Consider the following 19,780-nt stretch of genomic DNA (forward strand, 5'->3'; position numbering starts at 1 on the left):
GATTATAATCATACCTGGAGAATTTCTCTTAGAAGATCCTGGGAGCTGAAAAATGATATTTTTAGGACAGTGTCATATTTCTTGAGGATCTCTATCCCCAAGATAATGCCAGTAGGAGGCAGGTCAAAGAATTAACTAGTTCTCTTTATTGGATACTGTTCCTCTATTTGCCCTCCTAATTTGTGCCTCAAAACTGTGCCTCCTCAAAACCCAGTACAGTCATTAACTCTCTACCTGGCCCTTACAGATGGCCAGTGGCAGCGGGGATGCCTTGCAGTTTTGTGCCCCTTCGTACTTTTTGAAATGCAGATAATCAAAGTGAGTCACAGTGATACAGGGGCCCTTGGCAATGCCCTGAGGAATTCCCCATATCTGAAATTATGGAGAAATGGCCATGACCGGTGTGTTCTACTGATTCAAGCCCAGGACCACATACCAAGCTGTGCAAAACAGGGACACCTCCCGGGTGGGTAGAAGTCATAGAATCTATTTTCCCACCCACCCAGGCCTCAGATTCCTGCCCTCCTATTGCTTCCCTGGCTTGCTTTTCCTAGCTTCCTGCTCTGTCCTTCCAGTGACTCGGGTAGCTTCCCCAAGTCCTGCCTGCATTCTCCTTGCTGCTTGGGCCAGGCTGTAGGGCCAGTGGAGTTCTGTCCCCTCCACTTTCTCGGGCCTGCCATGTCTCTGACCTGCCCTTGAGGGCAGCCCTGACCAGGCCCAGCTGATGCTGGGGGACCTTGGACATGTTCTCTTCTTGAGAGAAAGAGGCCAAGTGAATTGCAGGTGTTTTTCAAATAGGAAAGTCAGGTGTCTTAGTTAATTGCAAGCCCTTGTGACTGGTCTTGAGCCACCACAGGAGTTGGCGGGTCCTGCCTTACTGCTGTGTGGGACGACCTCTCATCCCTCCCCAAGCCTGCCTTGTCTCAGGTATATCTTTCCACATAAATGCCATCTTCTCCCCTTCATTTCTCCACAGTCTCATTTCCTTGAAGTTTTAGGGTATCAAAGCATTGTATGTTTTGAATTTTGTCTTTAGCCACATCTGTGCCTCCCCTCGGTGTGGAAGGAAAGGTAAGCTCCTTGTGAGCTTATTAATTATTATGTAATTAATAAACAAAGGTAAGACGCTTTGAAAGCAACCCATCGAAAAGACATGACCGCATTCCGTAGAACTCATCGCTGAGGGGGAACGTTTAAATAAAAATGACCCTTGTCTGTAGATCCAAGAGCTAAATTCAGATGGGATAGTGAAATAGTCATTATTTTCTTTCTGTTTTTGGGAAAGGAGATAACTTACTGACAGATTGACATTTTAAGGCCACTTGTCCAAATAAGGTAGGTCAATATCTTGGAAGAGGTGGTAGTAGCTAATTTAACATTGATCTGTTTGTAAATTTCATAGTCTTTTTTTTTTTCTTCTGTGCACAATACTTTCCCCATTATGATTTTCAGAGTAAATGTTCTTTTAGGGTCTTATGTCATAAGATCTAGGCAAAACCTGGATCTGTTCATTAACCCTTACAGAAAACAATTTAGCCATTGCATGTGTATAATTCTGTGACCAGTATGTAGTTGGCAATGGATGCAGGTTTGCAAAAGGACCAAAACACCCACCTATCCATCCCCAGCTTCCCACTCCTTTTGCAATTAAAACTTCACAAGAAACATCACCAGTTTTCTCTAATTTAGAGTTCAGCCTTTTAGGCAAAGTTAGTTGTGGATGGTAATACGGTTTGTGAGGGAGATTGGACAAACCTTAAGTAGCCCAGTTCAGGCCTGTCACTACTGACACCCATTTCCTACTTCCCCGGCGTGCAGAGGGCTCATTAGTGATACTAAACATACTTGATTTACTTTCATAGACCAAACAGTTGGCATAAAACAAATCCAAGCCTAGGGGAAACTCTGATTTCCAAGTGGAGGAAAATCAGGGTTTTGAATCTCTACTTGGTCACTCCATTGAGCCAGGAGCACTTAACTTTGCTGCGTCCAGCAAAGGAACCCCAGATAAGAACGATTTCCATTTTTAGTATGTTTAAGCATGTTCTGGCACAACGGTCCTGTTCATGTGCAGAGCTTCTCTCAAAAAAGATTCAGGGTGACCTGCTGCACAGCTAGAATGAATCTGCTGCCTTAGGTAGGCTCTCTACGAGTGGCCTTCTGTTGAACCACGGTGGCCTCGATATGTGGCCATGGCTGCGGAGACCAACCAGAAATGATTAAGATGCTTTGCACGTGGAAGGATCAGTCTGACTTCCTTGTCCATTTTGTCTTCCTCTGTGGCCCTCCCTTCCACAGTAACTATAGGATTAAAGCTTTTACTCAGAAGTCCCTATCATACTCCCTGGCAATAGGCATCTGGTATACCTGCACCTTGTAGAGCTGCTGCTCCAGTCGCCATGTGGGAAAAAACCCTCCAGACTTCTGCCCTCCTCCTTGGAATGCACTGGCTTTACTCCTGCTTACCCTGACTATTGGAGAAAGGGCCTTGGTGCTGGTGGCTCTTCCCATGCCCTCAACCATTGAAGCTTACTGTGGCAAGTATGGCTTCAGGTTTGAGATGCTCATTATGCTCCTGGGCTTTCCTCCTCAAGCTGGAGCCATGTAGCATGTAGCTTGTAGGTAACTCTAATGAAAAGGCCACAGGTGTGGGTTTGTCATTTTTTGCAAGTCTGGGTCTTAAAGCCAGTCAGGTAGAGGCTTAGCCACAGCCTGAGAGCCACAGAATACCAGCTGGCACAGTGTGGGGTCTACTTTGCATTTTGTCAGCTGCCCAGAGAAGGTATTCTTGGCCTGGCAGAGCACATAAATCACCAAACTGGAAAACTTGCTGCTCAGAGTATGATCTACAGAGCACTCCATCAGCCTCACCCTGGAGCTTGTTAGAAATGCAGAATTCCAGGCCCCACCCCAGACCTCCTGAGTCATGTGAGTTGTTTGTACTGAAATGTTGAGGAACACTAATCTAGCTCCTCTCCCCAGTCAGCAAGATTGCTCTTAAATCCCTAGTAGATATGGTCTATCCACATTTCTTTAAGATTCTAATTTTTAAGGACATAATCTGTAGGCCCTCGGATTTGCATCACATCTAGATGAGAAAAAATTTCACTTGAAAAATATTTAAATTATGAATTATTGGTCATTTAAAAGAAGAAAATTGTGTTCCTCTACTGAGTGGTTTATTTGAAAACAGAATTTGTCCTTTACCAGGCAAGCTAGAGGTATGGGTTTGGAAGTGTTTTTTTGAGACGCAGGCAGCAGCCTTATCTGTAAGATCACAGAGTAGTAAATGAAGCCCGAGATGAATGAGCTAAAAGCTAGTGAACTTAGACAGTTATTTGACAGTGTGGGTTCTGTATGGCCAAAATCCTCTGCACAGGAACCTGAAAGGCTGAGCAATATTGGTATTTGGCAGTTGATAAGAAAAAAGCAATAACCAAAGATACACATCAGGAAATCAAAGGGTGAAGACAATATACCACATAGTCAACTCCTTTGATGCTGTTCCACTGGCATCCATTCCCCCAAAAATATGATATAGTCCTACTGGCTCCAAAGATAAGTTTTAATTGTGTGATTTCAACTACATAGAGAGTGCCGATTTCTGTTCAGGATATGAAAGAAAAATGAAGGAAGACTTCTCACAACCATCCTGAGACGTTAATATGACATGTCAGGGACAGCTGGTCTACCAGGGTCATGGGGACACTCCCTTGACCCCCAAACCACCAAGGGAAGGAACACAAGTGAATAGCTTCCATCCCCCATTCCTGACGTGCTTGGTGTTTTTCCCAATTTTAAAATAGTTATTATTACTCAAATAATACAGTCATTGTCAAAAAAATCGGAAAATAATGATTAGCCAAAAGAAGAAAGCTCAGATTCCTGCCATCTAGAAACAACCAGTTGTCTTAATTTGGTGTCTGCCTTAATCGATTTTTTTCTGAGCATCTGCATTACTATAGATATGTATTATTAGCAAAAATAGTATTGTATAGTCTTATTGTCCCATTTTCTAATTAACCGTATGTGAACTTCTTTGATATCAATAAACTATAATAGTTTGAATATACAGTATTTCATTGCATTTCTGTATATCCACTAGTGCCCTGTTGTTGGTACTATAGTTTATAGTCACTTTTTTACAATTACAAACAGAATTGCCTGAATTATTTTTATGCCAAGTCCTTGTGTGTGTATCCTTCATTATTTCCTTAGGGTAAATTCTTTTAAGTGGAATTGTGAGGTAAAACGGGTTGTTTACTTTTTAAAATTTCTGATGCTTCCTGCCAAGTCATTCTCTAGAGGTACCATTTCACTCTCCCACTGCATGGATGAGAGCACCAGGTCTCATAAAACTGGTGATTTTTGTGAGTGAAAAACAATATGGGTGGATACACACACACACACACACACACACACAAAGTAACAGTGGGCAAAAGTTCTCTGAAGAGTAGGTGACAAACGGGAGACTCTCACGTTTTAGAAACCCACAACTTGAAGTTCTGTGTTTGTTTGTCATGAAAAGTATGGTATCAGTTACACTCCAAACATAACCTCAGGCAACGAGCGGTACCAACCAGCAAAAGCTATCAGTACTCTGTGTAGGCTTTATGGAAAGTATTTCCCATTCTGGTGGACAACCTCTATCTTTATTCAACATCAGCAGTGTTGCCATTAACTTCTGATGAGGTAACAAGTTGGAAGTATTTGGGGAATATTGTACAAAGAGCCAGGTCGTACCCACTAAAGGTTGCAATATTCAGAATTGATTAGAGAAGCAGAGAGGATCCTGCCAGCCAGCCTGCCTGCCTTCCTGCCTACCTTCCTTCCTGTCTTCCTTCCTTCCTTCCTTCCTTGTAAACCTTCTTTCCTTCTACCATGTCGATCAAACTTCTCTTTTGTGCAATATTGGTTATGGAAGGGAAGGAATATTCTACCTGCTCTACTCCCCCTGTGTTCTTATGTCACCTGGCATCTTCAGACATTATTGTCGGTATTGTTAGTGCCTCTAGCTGTGCAGCCTGCTCCTGGAAGTCTCCTCTGTCCTTTGGAACAAGAGCAGTTGTGAGAAGTCTTCCCTTTGTCCCTTACAGAGAGAGCTGGGCTTCCTCCGTGATTCAGTTTTACTGTTTCACCACCTCACACTGGAGCACAGTGAGGCCACAATGTGTGTAGCCTCACATGCAGCCTCACAATGTAGGATCACAGATAACCAGAGCGAATTTGTGGGAATTTTCACAGTCCCATGCTCAGGCGTAGCAGTAGAACTGCTGTATTTATAGTCAAGTGCAACATCACTCCTGAGCCGGCCTCACACCTAAAAGTGAAGGCACAGGTGTGTTCTGCTCTGGGACCCACAACCCTGCGGCGCTGAGCCCAGAAGTGTTGGCACATCACCCTTTCTTGGAAACCTTCTGGCATTTAGACTTTGGTCAGGTCCCTCCCAGTCTTCTTCCTTCCACCAGAAGCCAAAACGTGGCATCTCCTGAGCTGGAAGGACCATCCCACAGCATCACACGTTCTTCTGTGCTGCGATTCGTGGGGCAAGTCCTCTGTTTTAAGCTTTTAGCTTTCCTTAGCTCAGAAAGCCTTTTCTGTCTCCGGAACCCCAGCCCTTGCAATAGAGAGCCTTGCTCTTCAAGACTCTTCTCTCTGCCACGATCTGAAACATAGACATGAATTTAACTATTTCAAGACATGAAACTTGATTAGTGGATCGATCTGCCTCCACCTTCCATGAAGCAATGAATAGCCCAGACTCTATAAGTGAAGGGCCACAAAACAGTCAGAAAATTTGTGGCAAAGGGGAACTTTGGCTATCGTCTCTGAAATTCATCTGCTATGTCATTTAGAACATGTCTCCCACTTTAGGTTTTTCTTACATTTCTCCTGTGTGAACACCTTGCTCCCTCAGTTAGGTTGTGAGCTCTGGGAGGAACCATGTCTCCTGCTTTGCAGTCCTTGGGGCTTTTAGCAAGAGGTGCTTGAGAGGTAAGGGAGAGCCCAAATGGGTGAATTTGGGAGATGTTTGTTCTCTTTCTAGATCTGCCATTGAGTCACAGTCGATGACCTCATCTGTGACATGAGGAGGCTGGACTAAATGCCTCTGCCACCTCTAATTTTCTAGTCCTGTGCAATTAGCTTGTTCTTCCAAGGGCTGTAAGTTACATCATTTCTAAGGAAACAGAAACAAGGGACTAGGAACGTGTCAGTGTCCTATTCAGACTGGTCAAGAATTTGAATATTTTATCAAATTTTCAGCCACAAAAAGAGTCTCTATGCTTCATTTCCTACATTGCTAGTTTGATCCTGAGCAAAGCCAGCACCAGATCTCAGCATTGGTTTTTCTACTGTGGCATTCAGAATGTATTTTAGAAGGATGTATGGAACGCTTTTCCCCAGAACAGTTGTAATAGCTAATTGTTGTTTGATTTCTCAGCATCCTGCCAGAATAAATCCCTTTGTAAAACGAAACTTAATTACTGTAATTGGAAGGATTCCTGCACCCAGCTCTAGTGGTATTAGAGGTCTGGGGTTCACTGACGAACAAATCCTTGGGATAGCTTTTGGTTACCATCCTCCTCTTTTGTCTGTTTTGTTTTGATCAATATATTTTACATCTCAAAACACAATGAATATACTAATCTTATTGTTTGCACGCCCTGCTGCCTCATCTCTAAATCTGTAGAATTTTACTCAAGTCCTGACGTGGCTTTGCTACTGATGAAAACGACAAGATATATATGAAGTGGTAGAGAATGCATGGAAATTACTTAGCAGAAGAAAGGATTCTGGGTGAAATGCTAGCATCTCTTCTGTCACTTTGAGCCCTTCAACTTTCTAAAAGTTCTTATTCTTACACTATTAGGCATTGGACTTTGGCATTCATCAGACCTTAGTTACCTTCTCATAAACTTTCAGAATCATTATAGTCCTGAGGGCTTAGATAACTACGCTAGATATTTTAAGTGTTTCTAGCTGCTTTATACCTTCTAATTACATATAAACCTTCTGGCCCCCTTCCAGAATTTATGTCAAGCTGTGTCAGAATTCATAATGTCTTTGTCATTACTCTCTGGCTAGTGGCTGGCCTTGGCTTCCCCCTCCTCTTCCCACCTACAGGTTTGTTTCAGAATGAAACTTAGGAAGACATACAAAATAAAATGAATGTCCCATTTTCAAGTGGGGAAAAAAAATGCAGGGTATCTCAAGAATCTACCTTCCTTTCTCTATGATTTCTTTCTCAATAGTGTCCTGGTTTCAGATGAGCTCAAGAGCGTGTTGGTATCACACATCCAGATCCCTGACATTGTTTCTGCAACAGATGGTGAGAATGGGGTGAGCAGTTAAAATACCATAGTTAGAGCTGGAAGAGGCCTAAGGATCAGAAAGATCCCACACTGTCTTCCTCTGCCAAATGAAAATAGAGGTTTTGGCTAAACCACGTCAGCCTGTATTCCATTCTTCAATGACGAGAAAGCACTGGGGACTCAGGCTGAGAGAGGAGAAGCGTTATTATGAGTGCCGTTTGGATCCCCTGCGTTTAAAACTCTGCCTGTCACCTTGCTGCCATCAGAATCTCACCAGGCCCACCCTGCATCTACTTGTGACTTGCACCGGGGCTGGCACTGGGACCAGCCTTGCCATTTTACAGCCCAGACTTGCAACTCAACGGAAAGCCTTGTCAAAATCAAAATTACTAGGAATTGAGAAAGTCTGAAATCTTATCTTACGGGTGTGCAGGGGAAAAGGGGATCGCTTCAATTTTTTCATTAGTTCAGAGGTTCAAGAAACTAGGTTTTTTTTTTTTTTGAAAAGCTGCTTAAAAAAAGGGATGAAGGCAGGTTATTCATTACACTCTGGATGAATAGACTCTCCGGAGAAGGAATTTGGAAGCCCCTCTCGGAAAGCATTTACTTCAGGCATTCTGGGAAGACCGGGCAGCTTAACGGGGGGAGGCTGGCCCTTTTGTGACACTTCACAATGCAGTGGGGCTTATGTTTGCCACTCCGGAGCCTCTTTGCCTCCTGCCCGCTGACCTAATTTTTCTTCACAGTGGCAGCCCGCGCCTGGCGTGTCTTTGCAGCATACCCAAGCCACACTTCACCTGGGTGTTCTGCTGCTCGGTCAGGAGGGTCCGCTTGACCAGACCAAGGAGCCAAGCCCCTGAATTGTTCAGTGCCCTAGAGCGGGGCTTTAGAAATGCAAATAAGGAGTTTATTCAGCCTCATGCCTGTGGTTGGAGAATCTCAAGCCAAGATCTAGGGCCAGATTCCCTAAACCAAGCACCTGTGGCGGCTGGAGGTACCCTCCGTCTGACTCTCTTAGCCTCCTGGGGGCTTATGGTGGCACTGGTACATAGCAGCTTATTCAGCTGATGGTTAATGGTTGTGGCTGCTGCCTTGAAAATCTCATGATTTAGCACATTCAATCGGCTTTATTCAATGAATTGTCTTGCCCTGAGTTACCTGACTTCATTTAACATATTTGCTCATGCTCTGACTCCCCCTACTAGATTCTAAGTTCTAATAACACAGAGATTCTCTTATTTCCCACTGTATCCTACGGTGCCCAGCACACAGTAGGTGTTCAATAAACACTGCTTGATCAAATAAATGATTGCGGTTGAATTGCAAATTGTCTCTGATACATTGTGGATAAAATGACAGAGACATCAACCATTGCCCAGAACTTCCGGAAAGATGTCTCTGGACTTGTTGCATCTGAAGACTTGGCCAGGCACTCTGTTTGGAATGAGAGATCTGGACTTTCAAGTAGACGTACCTGCTGCTGGGAAGCAAATGCTTTGGGGACATGCACTAGTTTGCCAGTTCTGGGAGGAGATCCAGCCTGGCAGGAACCAGGCAGTGGGAGACTGCACAGGAGGGCTGGTGTGAAGCCCCGGGGTGCAGAGAACGGCGGTGAGGAGTCCCAGCTCAGGCAGCTTTGAGACCGCCGAGTGGGAGGTCTGATATTGGGACATCTGTCCACAGGCAGAAACACCTCAGTCCCCACCCACACCTTCACCAGACAGAAGCTTAGGGTGTCCCTGCTGCTCAGCGGTTGCCAGAAACTGCCCCAACTGTGAGTGGAGTCCTCCACTCACAGCAGACTCTCCTGCCCACACGGCCTGAAGGAGCTAAGCCGCAGTGTCAGAGCCCAGTCACACAAACCGAAGATGGCGGGCTAGAGGGCAGAGAAGACACAGGCACACTGGTGCGCGCAGCAGAGACCCTACTCTCCTCTAGCTGCATGGCCCTTGTCAGATCTGGTAACATTTCCCCTGCAACAGGGGGGCAGATACACCTCTATCCCAGTGTTGTTTTAAATAAAATGAGGTTATATCTGTCAAGCTCTTAGGACAGTCCTCTGGCAAATAATAAGAGCTTAACACGTGATTATTCGTGTCTAAATCGTCTTCTTTAAAACTTAAGAGACCACAAAAGGGATATACAGGAGAGCTGACACGTTGGGGAGAAATGTAACCAATATCCAGGTTCCCAGTACACCTGTCTCACGGAAGGCCTGACTGGAGCAGTGCTTTCCTTGAAGTTGGTTTTTGTTTCATACTATCAAAGGAAAAATCTAATTGTCTCTAATCCCCTGGGAAAGAATCTTCCTTCTCTTCTCAGGCAGCACAAAGTAGTCTTGAGAGCTTTGTTACTACTTGTGAATTTGTGATCAGCTCCCCTCTCCCAACCAGCCCTGGGGAAGTCTGTCTGCTGCCCAGTTGGTTTTTGGTCTGTGTCTTGCCCCAAGTGAACAGGTGCTCTCTGAGGTCCTTCGAGAAGACGTGTAATGGATATGATAAGGACAGTACATATCCCACAGTCACGGTGTCTCTGCTTCTCCAGGGAGGCGGAGAGGCTTTCCATGACAATGAATTATTCACATTTTCTCTCCTTCCCTCAAATACTTGGTTTCCTGTGTAGTTCCAGGAGGCCCATTTTCTTTGGGGCATGTATAACCCCAGCACCCAGTGCCAGTTTGGAGCTGCATGCTGTGGTTCTTTATTTTAGGGCCTTGTGCAGTGGGCGCATGTTGGCGATGGCCAGAGTGTATTAACGCCACCACCCATTCTCCTCCTCCTTCTCAGGGTTGGACTGAGTTACCTGAGTTCATGCATGCCCTGGTTCACGCATGCAAACAGAGCTCGGGGGTCAGGTCTTCATCTCCCTTCCTTGCTTTCTCTTGGCTCCATTCCAAGCTGCCCAGGCGAGCAGGCACTTGGTCAGAGGCCTTTCTCTGTGTCCCCACCCTGCCCCGAGGCTGGGCATCCTGCCTTTCTGCAAAGTGGTGACATTCACTCACCCGCATAGGCTTCTGCATAGCCTCTGTACTGCTCTCTGGGAAACCTTTGTGTGGTTGATAGAGGGGTCTTGGCACGGAGCACCCTGACAACTCCGTCTTGGTGACGCAGAAGCTACCTCCACAGGGGCCCCTCCCCACCCAGGCCTTTTCGCTTGTCTGCAAGCACGAGCACAAGCAGGCAGCATGCTCAGATAGACGGAGCTGGACGTGTGCCGTGGGGAGGCGGTTTCCGGGTTATTCTTCCTCAGACACCCAGAGCCAGACGAAAGAGCTGTAAATGGGTGTCCGAGACAGGGAGCTATTGGCTGGTGGCGGAGAAGCAGTAGAGGAGGGTGAGGGAATATCAGCATGGCCAGAAATGATGGGGCAGGGCGGCCGTTCATTCTGCTGGGAAATGAATACAGCGGAGAGGGTAAGCACACGTCTCTGCAGAGCCATCGTGATCGTGCACACACGCGCCGTGTGACCGTGGCAGATTGCTTCGCCTCTCTGTGCCTCAATTTTCTGCTCTCTAAAATGGGAACAAAAATAGCATCTCGTCCCCTTTCTAGGATTTTTCTAAGGATTCAGTGAGTTCATATACACAGAACATGGAGTAAGTGCCAGGCCACATTGAACACCATGCACTGGTCAGCTAACGTGTCTCTGTGTTCGCAGCCACGCACACCCCCTGAAGAGCGGGTGCAGGGTCTTAACAGGACTGCCTCGCTGCTCTGACAATGTCTTTTCCTAAACATTCTTTCAACTCCGTATGTCCTTTTTTTCTCTCACAGAAATCATCCATAACTTTCTCAAGGAAATTTCCTCATCCTCCAAATCTTTCAAGGCCGTTTTACTTCTTTCCATTTATACTGAGCTTTCAGTAATGTTCAGCAATGTCACATGTCCCCACTGTTGGGAGATCAGGCCACCGTGAAAAAGTGAAATACGCCTTTTATTTGATTGTGGTACTTTCTTCTACCTTTCCTGGAGTTACTGACTGGTGGAAAATTGCACTGGTTTGCCTTGTCACTGTTTTTCTTTCCACTGCACTTCTGCTGATAATGGCGCTAATGTTCAACGAAACAGAATGTAGTCAGATGAGCAGAAGAGCAAACAAAGAGAAGGACCACAAGAGTCTAGGAATTCTGGTTGTTTTTTAAGCCATCATGATGAATTTCCACTGATTCCAAATTTATATTGGATATAAGTATACATTGGGGGCACACATGTATTAGAGAACCACAGAAGAGCAAGAATACAATCTGAAGGTAACTGATCCATCCTTAAAATTCAGCCCATGAGCTCAACAGTGCACAGGTCTCATTGCTAACAGGACATCCCTCCTGGAAGTCAATCCACCATCTCAAGCCAACATGGCGAGGCCAAAGTGGAACCCCTTATCTTTACCCACAAATCTGTTCTTCTTCCTCTATTTTGTATCTCTTCCTTAAGCATCAGGATCCAACCAGAAACATCACTCCTCTCCTTTTCCTGCTCCCCGCCCCAGCCTGTGGGCTCCAAGGCCAGTGGCCTGTGCCTCCTTAATAGCCTGCAAATCTGTGCCTCTTCTGTATACTCACTGACTCCTCCTGCACCCGTAAGTATTGCTGTATAACAACCACCCCCAAACAGTGGCATAGAACAACAGTCATTCCTTACTTCTCACAGGTCTTGGGCCAGGTGATCTAGACCAGGGACAGCTAGGTAGCATTTATGATGTCTCTGTGGGTGTCTGAGATCGGCCGATACAGGCTGGGCTTACCTCGGGTGGCTGGGATCCATGTAGATCTCCTCCTGCCTTCTGGCACCTCTTGATTTCTGGCTAGCTTCTCATGGACACATCAGAAGCACAAGAAGGCAGGCCCAAACACACATCACCACTGTGTCTTTCTGTTGGCCATAGTTAGGCATATGATCAAGGGTGTCCAAAGTCCAAGGGTGGGGAAATGCACTTCATCCATTAATGGGAGGAACTATAAATATGGCAGAGAGCAAGGAGACAGGGCAAGATAAAGAACAAGAGCCCATAATGCAGTTTCCTCCAGGGCCAAGTCCTTGTGATCTGTCTAGACTGTTTACTCATCTTCTGACTTCTTACTTTGCCTCCGCCTGTCTAGCTCCCCACATCCCTTTATTAAAACTTTCCACTGCCCCTTATCACTACCAAATTGAGCTGAAGCCCTGTATAACTTGGCACTAGTCCATTTTTCCCACTGCATCTGTTGCCATGTTTCAGAATTACTCACCACCCCCTTCCAAATGTGCTTGTTTTTTTGCACAGTTCTGTGCCTTCATTAACCATCTTCCCTCTTCCTGCAGTGATCTCCCCCACATTTGAGGTTATTATGAGCAAGATTTGTTTACCCTTCAAGGCCCAGTTCACATGGTGCCTCCTCCAGGAAACCTCCCCAGAAGCACTCTGGAGGAAACATTGCTCCTTCCTTTGCCCTGCGATAGTAAATTGGAATTACATCATGCTTATATATATATATATATATTTTTTTTTTTTTAGATTTTATTTATTTATTTGACAGACAGAGATCACAAGTAGGCAGAGAGGCAGGCAGAGAGAGAGGAGAAAGCAGGCTTCCTGCTGAGCAGAGAGCCCGATGCGGGGCTCAATCCCAGGACCCTGGGATCATGACCTGAGCCGAAGGCAGAGGCTTTAACCCACTGAGCCACCCAGGCGCCCCACATCATGCTTATATTTAACTCGTACAAATTCAAGACCACATGCTCAGCCACAGGGGCCTTGAACAATGTTACCCACCATTCTAATCCATGATCATGGAAGTACTGAGACTTGACTTTGTTGTTACCTTGGTCATCCTTATGTTTCGGAAGTCTCTTGCAGGGTGAAAGGCACAGCCTGCTGAGTGGTGGTCTGGGCCTTACTGGTACAAGACTATTCTTCTGTAACATAAGCCATGCAGTAAGCCTGCAGTTTCATCCGGTGTACAGCCAGAGGAACACCTATCTGGCTGTGTTGTCTCGCTGCAAGTACGATGTTCAGTACTATATTGGAAATTCAAGAGACTTTCAGTGGTGATACTGTCTCTAGATAATTTTTACAACAGGGTAATTTTAGAATCTAACCCCTACCTAAAATGCTACTCTACTATATTTCCTATAGGCACGTATCAGATTGAATGTTAATTTTTTTAATGACTGTTTATAGAGTTATTTGTGGCTTATGGTTCTTCACAGGGCTACTGCTGTGGGTGTGCAGGTTGTACACTGCACAATTCTAGAGGAGCACGCTATTCACACCAGAGTCTCCATAAACAGATTGCCATAATCCTCAATGATATCAGCTTCCTTGTTTTTCCAGTGCCTGGTACATACTGATTGCTCAACAAATGTGTAAATAAATGAGTAAATAAGAAAGGCAACAACAAACTGAATTAACTATTCCCAAGTGAAATAAGTTAACAGAGTTGGGTTGAAAATTCAGACAGGTTTTGAGCCAACAAAATAGAAATTATGTTATCACAGATGCATGTGATAAAATATACCTGCAAGCCTATTTGGCATGTCTTGCAAAGCTAGAGGAAAATTACTTCTCATCTTGTAAATTGATGTAGGTTATTATTCCTAAGATCACATCACACTTCTTCAAACGCTATTGACTGCATGATTGACTTCTACCTGGTACCCTAGTGGACTTTGTGAGGCATGTGTGTGATGACAGATCTACATTCTAGATGAATCTAACCCCCCAAGTCACAAAGACTTAAAGATTTCTTAATTTCCCTTGGATGAGTCATAAAGCCTGTAAAGATGCAAACAGAGCCATCTTTTAAAAGAAAACCTTATCAGGTTGTCTGAGATACTCTGCTGAGTATTTCTGAATTAGAAATACGCCAGTGTGACCAGCAAACCGTTCACCCTCTGAGATAGTGTAGCCAAGTAGTGCCTGGCACAGCCCCTGGCGTGAGGCGTGAAGAAAGGATTCCATAAATGTTTGTGGGGTGAATGAACAAGAGAAGCCAATTGAAACAAGCAAATCCAATGAGTGCTGTGGAAGAGGGATCATTTATGGGGTAAGGCGCTGAAGGTGCTTCGGGAAGTATTAAATAAATACTTCTCTAGTCTTTGGGCGGCCAGGGTTTTGGGGGGCGAACATGGGATCTGAAAATCCTAATGATCACAGACGCAGTTCAGTTAGCCCTTAGCTTCTCTTCCTGTCGCCGCGGTGTGTGTCATCACAGGACCCTTTTAGTGACATGGTCACCGTTCGCTTGTGTTTCTTGTGGTGCCCCCAGGTGAGCTGTCCGTGGAGGAGGCGCAGGACCCTTTCCTGGTTAGCATCCACATCATCGCAGACCCGGGGGAATCGCAGCCCTTGCAGGAGGCCATCGACAAGGTCCTGGCCTGGATCCACCCGGACCTGCAGCTGTTCCGGGTGTCGGAAAGGGGGGTGTCGCGGCGGCGGCGGAAGTCCTGGAAGGTGGCGCAGCCAGCGCTGGCGGTAGTTCTCTTCCTCCAGGAGGAGTACGGCGAGGAGCAGATCCTGCAGCTGCACCGCGCGCTGCAGCGGCCGCCCTGGCGCCACCACCACACGGAGCGCGTGCCCGGCCGGTTCCTGCCCTACCTGCCCTGCAGCCAGGACTTCTTCATGCTGGCGCCCGGGACCCCGCTGTGGGCCATCCGGCCGGTGCACTACGGCAAGGAAATCGTGCGCTTCACCATCTACTGTCGCCATGACAACTACGCGGACATCCTCAAGTTCTACGAGCTGATCCTCCGGCGCAGCCCCAGCCAGAGGAAGACGGACTTCTGCATCTTCCCCATCTTCTCCAATCTGGATGTGGACATCCAGTTCTCCCTGAAAAGACTGCCCTGTGACCAGACCCCCATCCCCACCGACTCCTCGGTGCTGGAGTTCCGGGTCAAGGACATCGGTGAGCTCGTGCCTCTCTTGCCCAAACCCTGCAGCCCCATCAGTGAGGGGCGCTGGCAGACGGAGGACCTCGACGGGAACAAGATCCTTCTGCAGGTACCTGGCCGGGGCTGGGGGCCGGGGCAGTCTGTGTGTCTGCGCCTGTTGGGGCGTGGGGAGAGGACAGAGAAATAAGTGGCACTGCCAGAAACCGCCGGTACCCCAGTACCTAGTAAAGAGCAATGAGTTAGGAAAAAGGAGGGATTGGTGGCCCCCTGAGTGGCTCTTAGACAAAGGCAAGGTGTCCCTACACTGCCGAAACAGAAGAGGAGGCTCTTTGCCTTGGTTGTTTTCACTTGGCTGCCTTGGCTGTGAGCCTCAGCCAGCAACTGCCAGTTCCTCTGCGTGCCTCTTCACCTGCTGTTTGAGCCGCCACTAAACGCTCACTCGTGTGGCCCCTGGGGATTTCAGATGTGCTTACATCCCCGGGACCTTGTTATTTCAGATTCCTGGATCTACTCCCTCACACTTAGGGAGTTTTTACCAGTGTATCCTTCACTTCCCCAAAGGGCCCTCAGGAAAACCCAGCTCTTTGAAAACTGTAAACTATATTGAGAGAAGATAGATGTCTCCTCTTGTGCCTCCCCACCGTCTCCCCATCCACCCTTCTACTGCAAGGCAGTAAATAGGTTGTCAAAATCCAGTGATCACTTAAAAAATTACTTTCTCATAAATATTTGAAGAAGTAACCTATGCCTTTGGAGCTCTTGATTTCAGTAAGCTTGGGAAGGGGTGATTGAATGCTTCTTAAGGGAATGGATGCTATAGACTGTCCTGTTCCTCTGTGGTTGGACCCCTTTCTCCTCCTGTCCTCCCAGTGGTTCCTTGACCCTCTTTTAGGATCATTGATTACTATACTCGAGAATTCAAAATGCAGCACGTAGACTTAAGAATGCCCTACACCTGGCCCGGCCTGATAAATGCTTTCTACACCCAGGCTTTCTGGAACTGACATGTAAATCAGTTCCAAGCATATAGGACTTTATTTTTCTGAAAAACCTCTGGCTCAGGCATCTCCATTTTCCCATTTGTCTACCTGGAAGGAGAAGTTGTTAGTGCATCAGGGGCCATTATCTTGAAAGGTGCTGATCGCAATTACTTAAGTCACAAGTAAAGCTTCCTAGTTTTCTTGACTTTGACATCAAACATCAGAACTGTAATCCACATGTCATAAAATGAAGTGAGAATTTGGCACATGTCAGAAACCTGTTTAAAACTACAGCCAGGCCACTTTGCTCAAGTCAGAAAGGTCACCTCTGAGACGTTTACTGTTTATAGGACTCAAGTTATTTTCTGATTTTCCTTTGAACTATACAGATAAGAAACTAAGTATCGCTTTATTATTCAGTGAACTGAATGCTAGCTTGCATCTGCTCTGTAATCTCTTTTGAAATGTGAGAACAAAATTCTTCAGTGTTTGAAGGCGGCCAATGCCGTATGCAAAATATAGTGCAGTTGATAAAGTAAAAGTAAACGGAAGGGTTTTGTTTATACTCAAAGACCAAAATGAACGTGATTGTTTTGAAGGGACTTCTTCCTTTTTTGCAGTAATTAGAACACTTTTTTGCTCGATGCCTGTAATCGCGTAAGTGAAAGAACGAAGTATAAAGGCTTGGCCTGGACCGTGCTCAAAGGGAACCACTGAAAGGATATTTCAAAGAAGATTCACACATTTAAATGATTATAAAATCTGTACAGGTGGAGGCTTTTGAAGTTTGAGCATCGAAGTGTGAAAAGAGGAAGAAAAAAGATTTGTATCTTCAGTCTCAGGAATGCAGGCCTTTGTTCAATATAGTAATATATCGAGGAGGTAAATTAATGTGGACAGAAATGACTAATGGCCCCCTCATAATTCTTGATGATGGCCATTTACAGGTTACTGGGACTGAATCACTGCAGAGAGCAGCCTTCTGTTCTGGCATGAAATAAGCAGCTGCCTGGCTCTTTAACTTACTTCTACATAAAAATTTATGTCTCAGTCTTTAGCAGAATTAAGATCTTTACGTCATGGAGAGGGACCCCTTGAGAGAATGCCTTTTATCCACATTGTCCTTAGCAGTACATGTTTCCCAAGTTATCGTTTCAATGATAACTCTTAATATAAATGCTCTTGTTCACTTGGGTGGAGTTGTATGCTGCCACAAATCTTGGTTGGGTAGTTTTTAGTTGGCTTGCTTAAAATACAGATTGAGTTTTCTTTCCTCATCCTGCCCCATCAATGTTCCATATTCCAGAGCCTCTTCCTCTGATTTAATTCCTCTGGAAGACAAAAGATGAAAGGGTTTTTTTCTGGGGGCTACTCAACCTTTTATAAGAATTTGGAATGTTTCTGACTAAGATCTGATAAGAGGGAAAGAAAGACTTCCCCCTCCTGAAACTCCTCCTCCTCCTTTCTTCCTACTGCCTGATCCAGGGGGAAAAGGCAGGGAAGATGAGGGTGGGGAGTTGCTAGCATCAGAAGCTGCCCGAGATCCCTCTGGAAAAATGCATCATAGACATTTGCACTAGTGCTCAGTGATGCTGAAGTACAGCTTTCTGGAGTCATGGTCCATGTTCTGTGAATCTTTCCATATCCCCCGGAGCTAAACTAACATTGTATTTTGGACACAACACCTTCTCTTTATATGTTTCCCTTTACTGTTTATTGAAGAATAGTATAAATAATATATGGAAAAGTACATATAAGTAAACAACTCAATGAATTTTTACAAACTGAACATTTGTGTAAGCAACACCCAGCTGAAAAAACAGAACAGAAAAACAGAAGAAAGGGTCTCTCCCCAACTCCTGTGACGCCCTTCCCTTGAATGAACATATTAATTACTCTATTTTGCACAAAAGGGAGAAGAGGTACCTAGTCAAAGAAATTGGGAATGTGTGTATGTTATTTTTTTCATATTTACAAGTAGATCTCACATTTTAAAAAGATTTAAGGTAGCTGACAAGATTAATAAAAATAATTACACAGCAAAGGGACTTGAAGAAGATGGAATATATTGATAGGGAAGTCGGAAAAACCAAAGGTGACATCCAAAACACACACATTTCCCATATCGAGTCTAGAGCTGATGGGTAGCCACTAGCCACATGTGGCCATTTAAATTTAAAATTTGAATTAATTAAAATGCAAAATTCAGTTTCTCTGTCTTACTAAATACAAAAGACATTTTCTCTGTCTTACTAAGCCACATGTGGCTAGTGACTACCATATTGGATAGCACAGATACAGAAAATTTCCATCATCACAGAAAGTTCTGTTGGACAACATTCTTCCAGAAGTAGTCCCCATATTTGACTTAAAGTTCTCTAGCAGGAGAAACAAAGCATAAAATCATCAGCAATAGGATTTAGAGTCCATGAGGTACAAATACGCCATGTTTAAGACACACAAGTACTCCTTGTTCTGAGTCTTGGGAGCAGTGCCCCCCACCTTCCCGTGTCCACAGTGGACAGCACACCCACACACAACAGCCCACCTTCAGCAGTACCCCTAGAATAACTGCACCAGGCCCTCACAAACCTCTTTCTTACATGGAGCCGCAGAGTGGGCCAAGGTGCCTGGCCAAGCGTAGTGCAGAAAAACCACTGCACAGAGAAAGGGTGGGCACAACAAAGTTGTCCCCACCACTCCTGGGGACTTGGCTCAGTCCCAGAGGGAGGGATGCATCTTCAGATGACCTCTCCAGATTTGTTTCTCTTAGGCAGGCTTTGGTACATAGTGAGTAACCGTGAGCTTGGCTTTCCTATTCCCAGCCAAGTGCCTATCGTACATCTGTACCATGTAGCCGGTCAAGCAGGGTCAGAGGTCCTGCACCTCAGCCAATCTGAGCTGTGTGCTGACATCTTCTTAGAGAGCTCCCAGGAACCTGATAAGGGCACAAGCCTCAGTGGAAGGCTACCTGCCTCCTTTAGAGACCTGCCATGAGAATGCCATGGGCAGAGCCAAAGTTCTCCTTAAGAAATGATTTGCGGTCCCCCCGCCAAACACACAGACGGAAGCACAGCTGAGTGCCCAAAGCTCTCAAAGTTCCACAAAGAGACTAGGACTGCTGCTTTAGGCTGGGAGGTGTTGAAAGCAGGTGGCTCTGCATCGTCAAAGAGGCAAGGTAGTGTAACAATGGCATCTAAGTCTTTGGAAGTCTCTTCCCATAGAGGATGGTCACGAGCTGTTCTTTGCGTCTGCATTAAAGCAAAAGGGGCAATTAGTTCAAAACAAAAGGATTTAAGTAAGACTTAAAAGGCAAAAAATCTGACACAGAGAATTGTTAAGAGTTGCAAGCCTCAGCCTCCGGGTCTTTCTTCTCTGGAGAGCTTTTAAAGTCTCAGCAAGGTGCTTAACTAGACCACCAGGGGACACCACGCTGTTTAGGGCAGGGAGACTGATGCTGATGGGGATGCATCTGAGGGGCTGAGTGGGCCTCAGAGACTTTGTAAAAATGTTGCATTGTGCTAAAATACACGTCACGGTAAAACTTACCGTCCTAACCATTTTTAAATGTGCAGTTCAGTAAAGTGCATTCCACTGTTGGCGCAAACATCACT

General features: G+C 45.6%; 1 protein-coding gene across 1 annotated transcript in view; it reads left to right on the forward strand.

Annotated features, from left to right (window-relative positions):
* FAM124A (family with sequence similarity 124 member A) overlaps positions 1-19,780 on the forward strand; it is a 38,149-nt gene that overhangs the window by 11,996 nt on the left and 6,373 nt on the right. Inside the window, exon 3 of the mRNA XM_032873889.1 lies at positions 14,562-15,295. Coding sequence (XP_032729780.1) covers positions 14,562-15,295 — 734 coding nt within the window. The remainder of the gene's footprint in view (positions 1-14,561; positions 15,296-19,780) is intronic.

The sequence above is a fragment of the Lontra canadensis genome, unplaced genomic scaffold (assembly GCF_010015895.1).
Source record: "Lontra canadensis isolate GAN:19392208 unplaced genomic scaffold, GSC_riverotter_1.0 scaffold51, whole genome shotgun sequence".
NCBI classification, from domain to species: Eukaryota; Metazoa; Chordata; class Mammalia; order Carnivora; family Mustelidae; genus Lontra; species Lontra canadensis.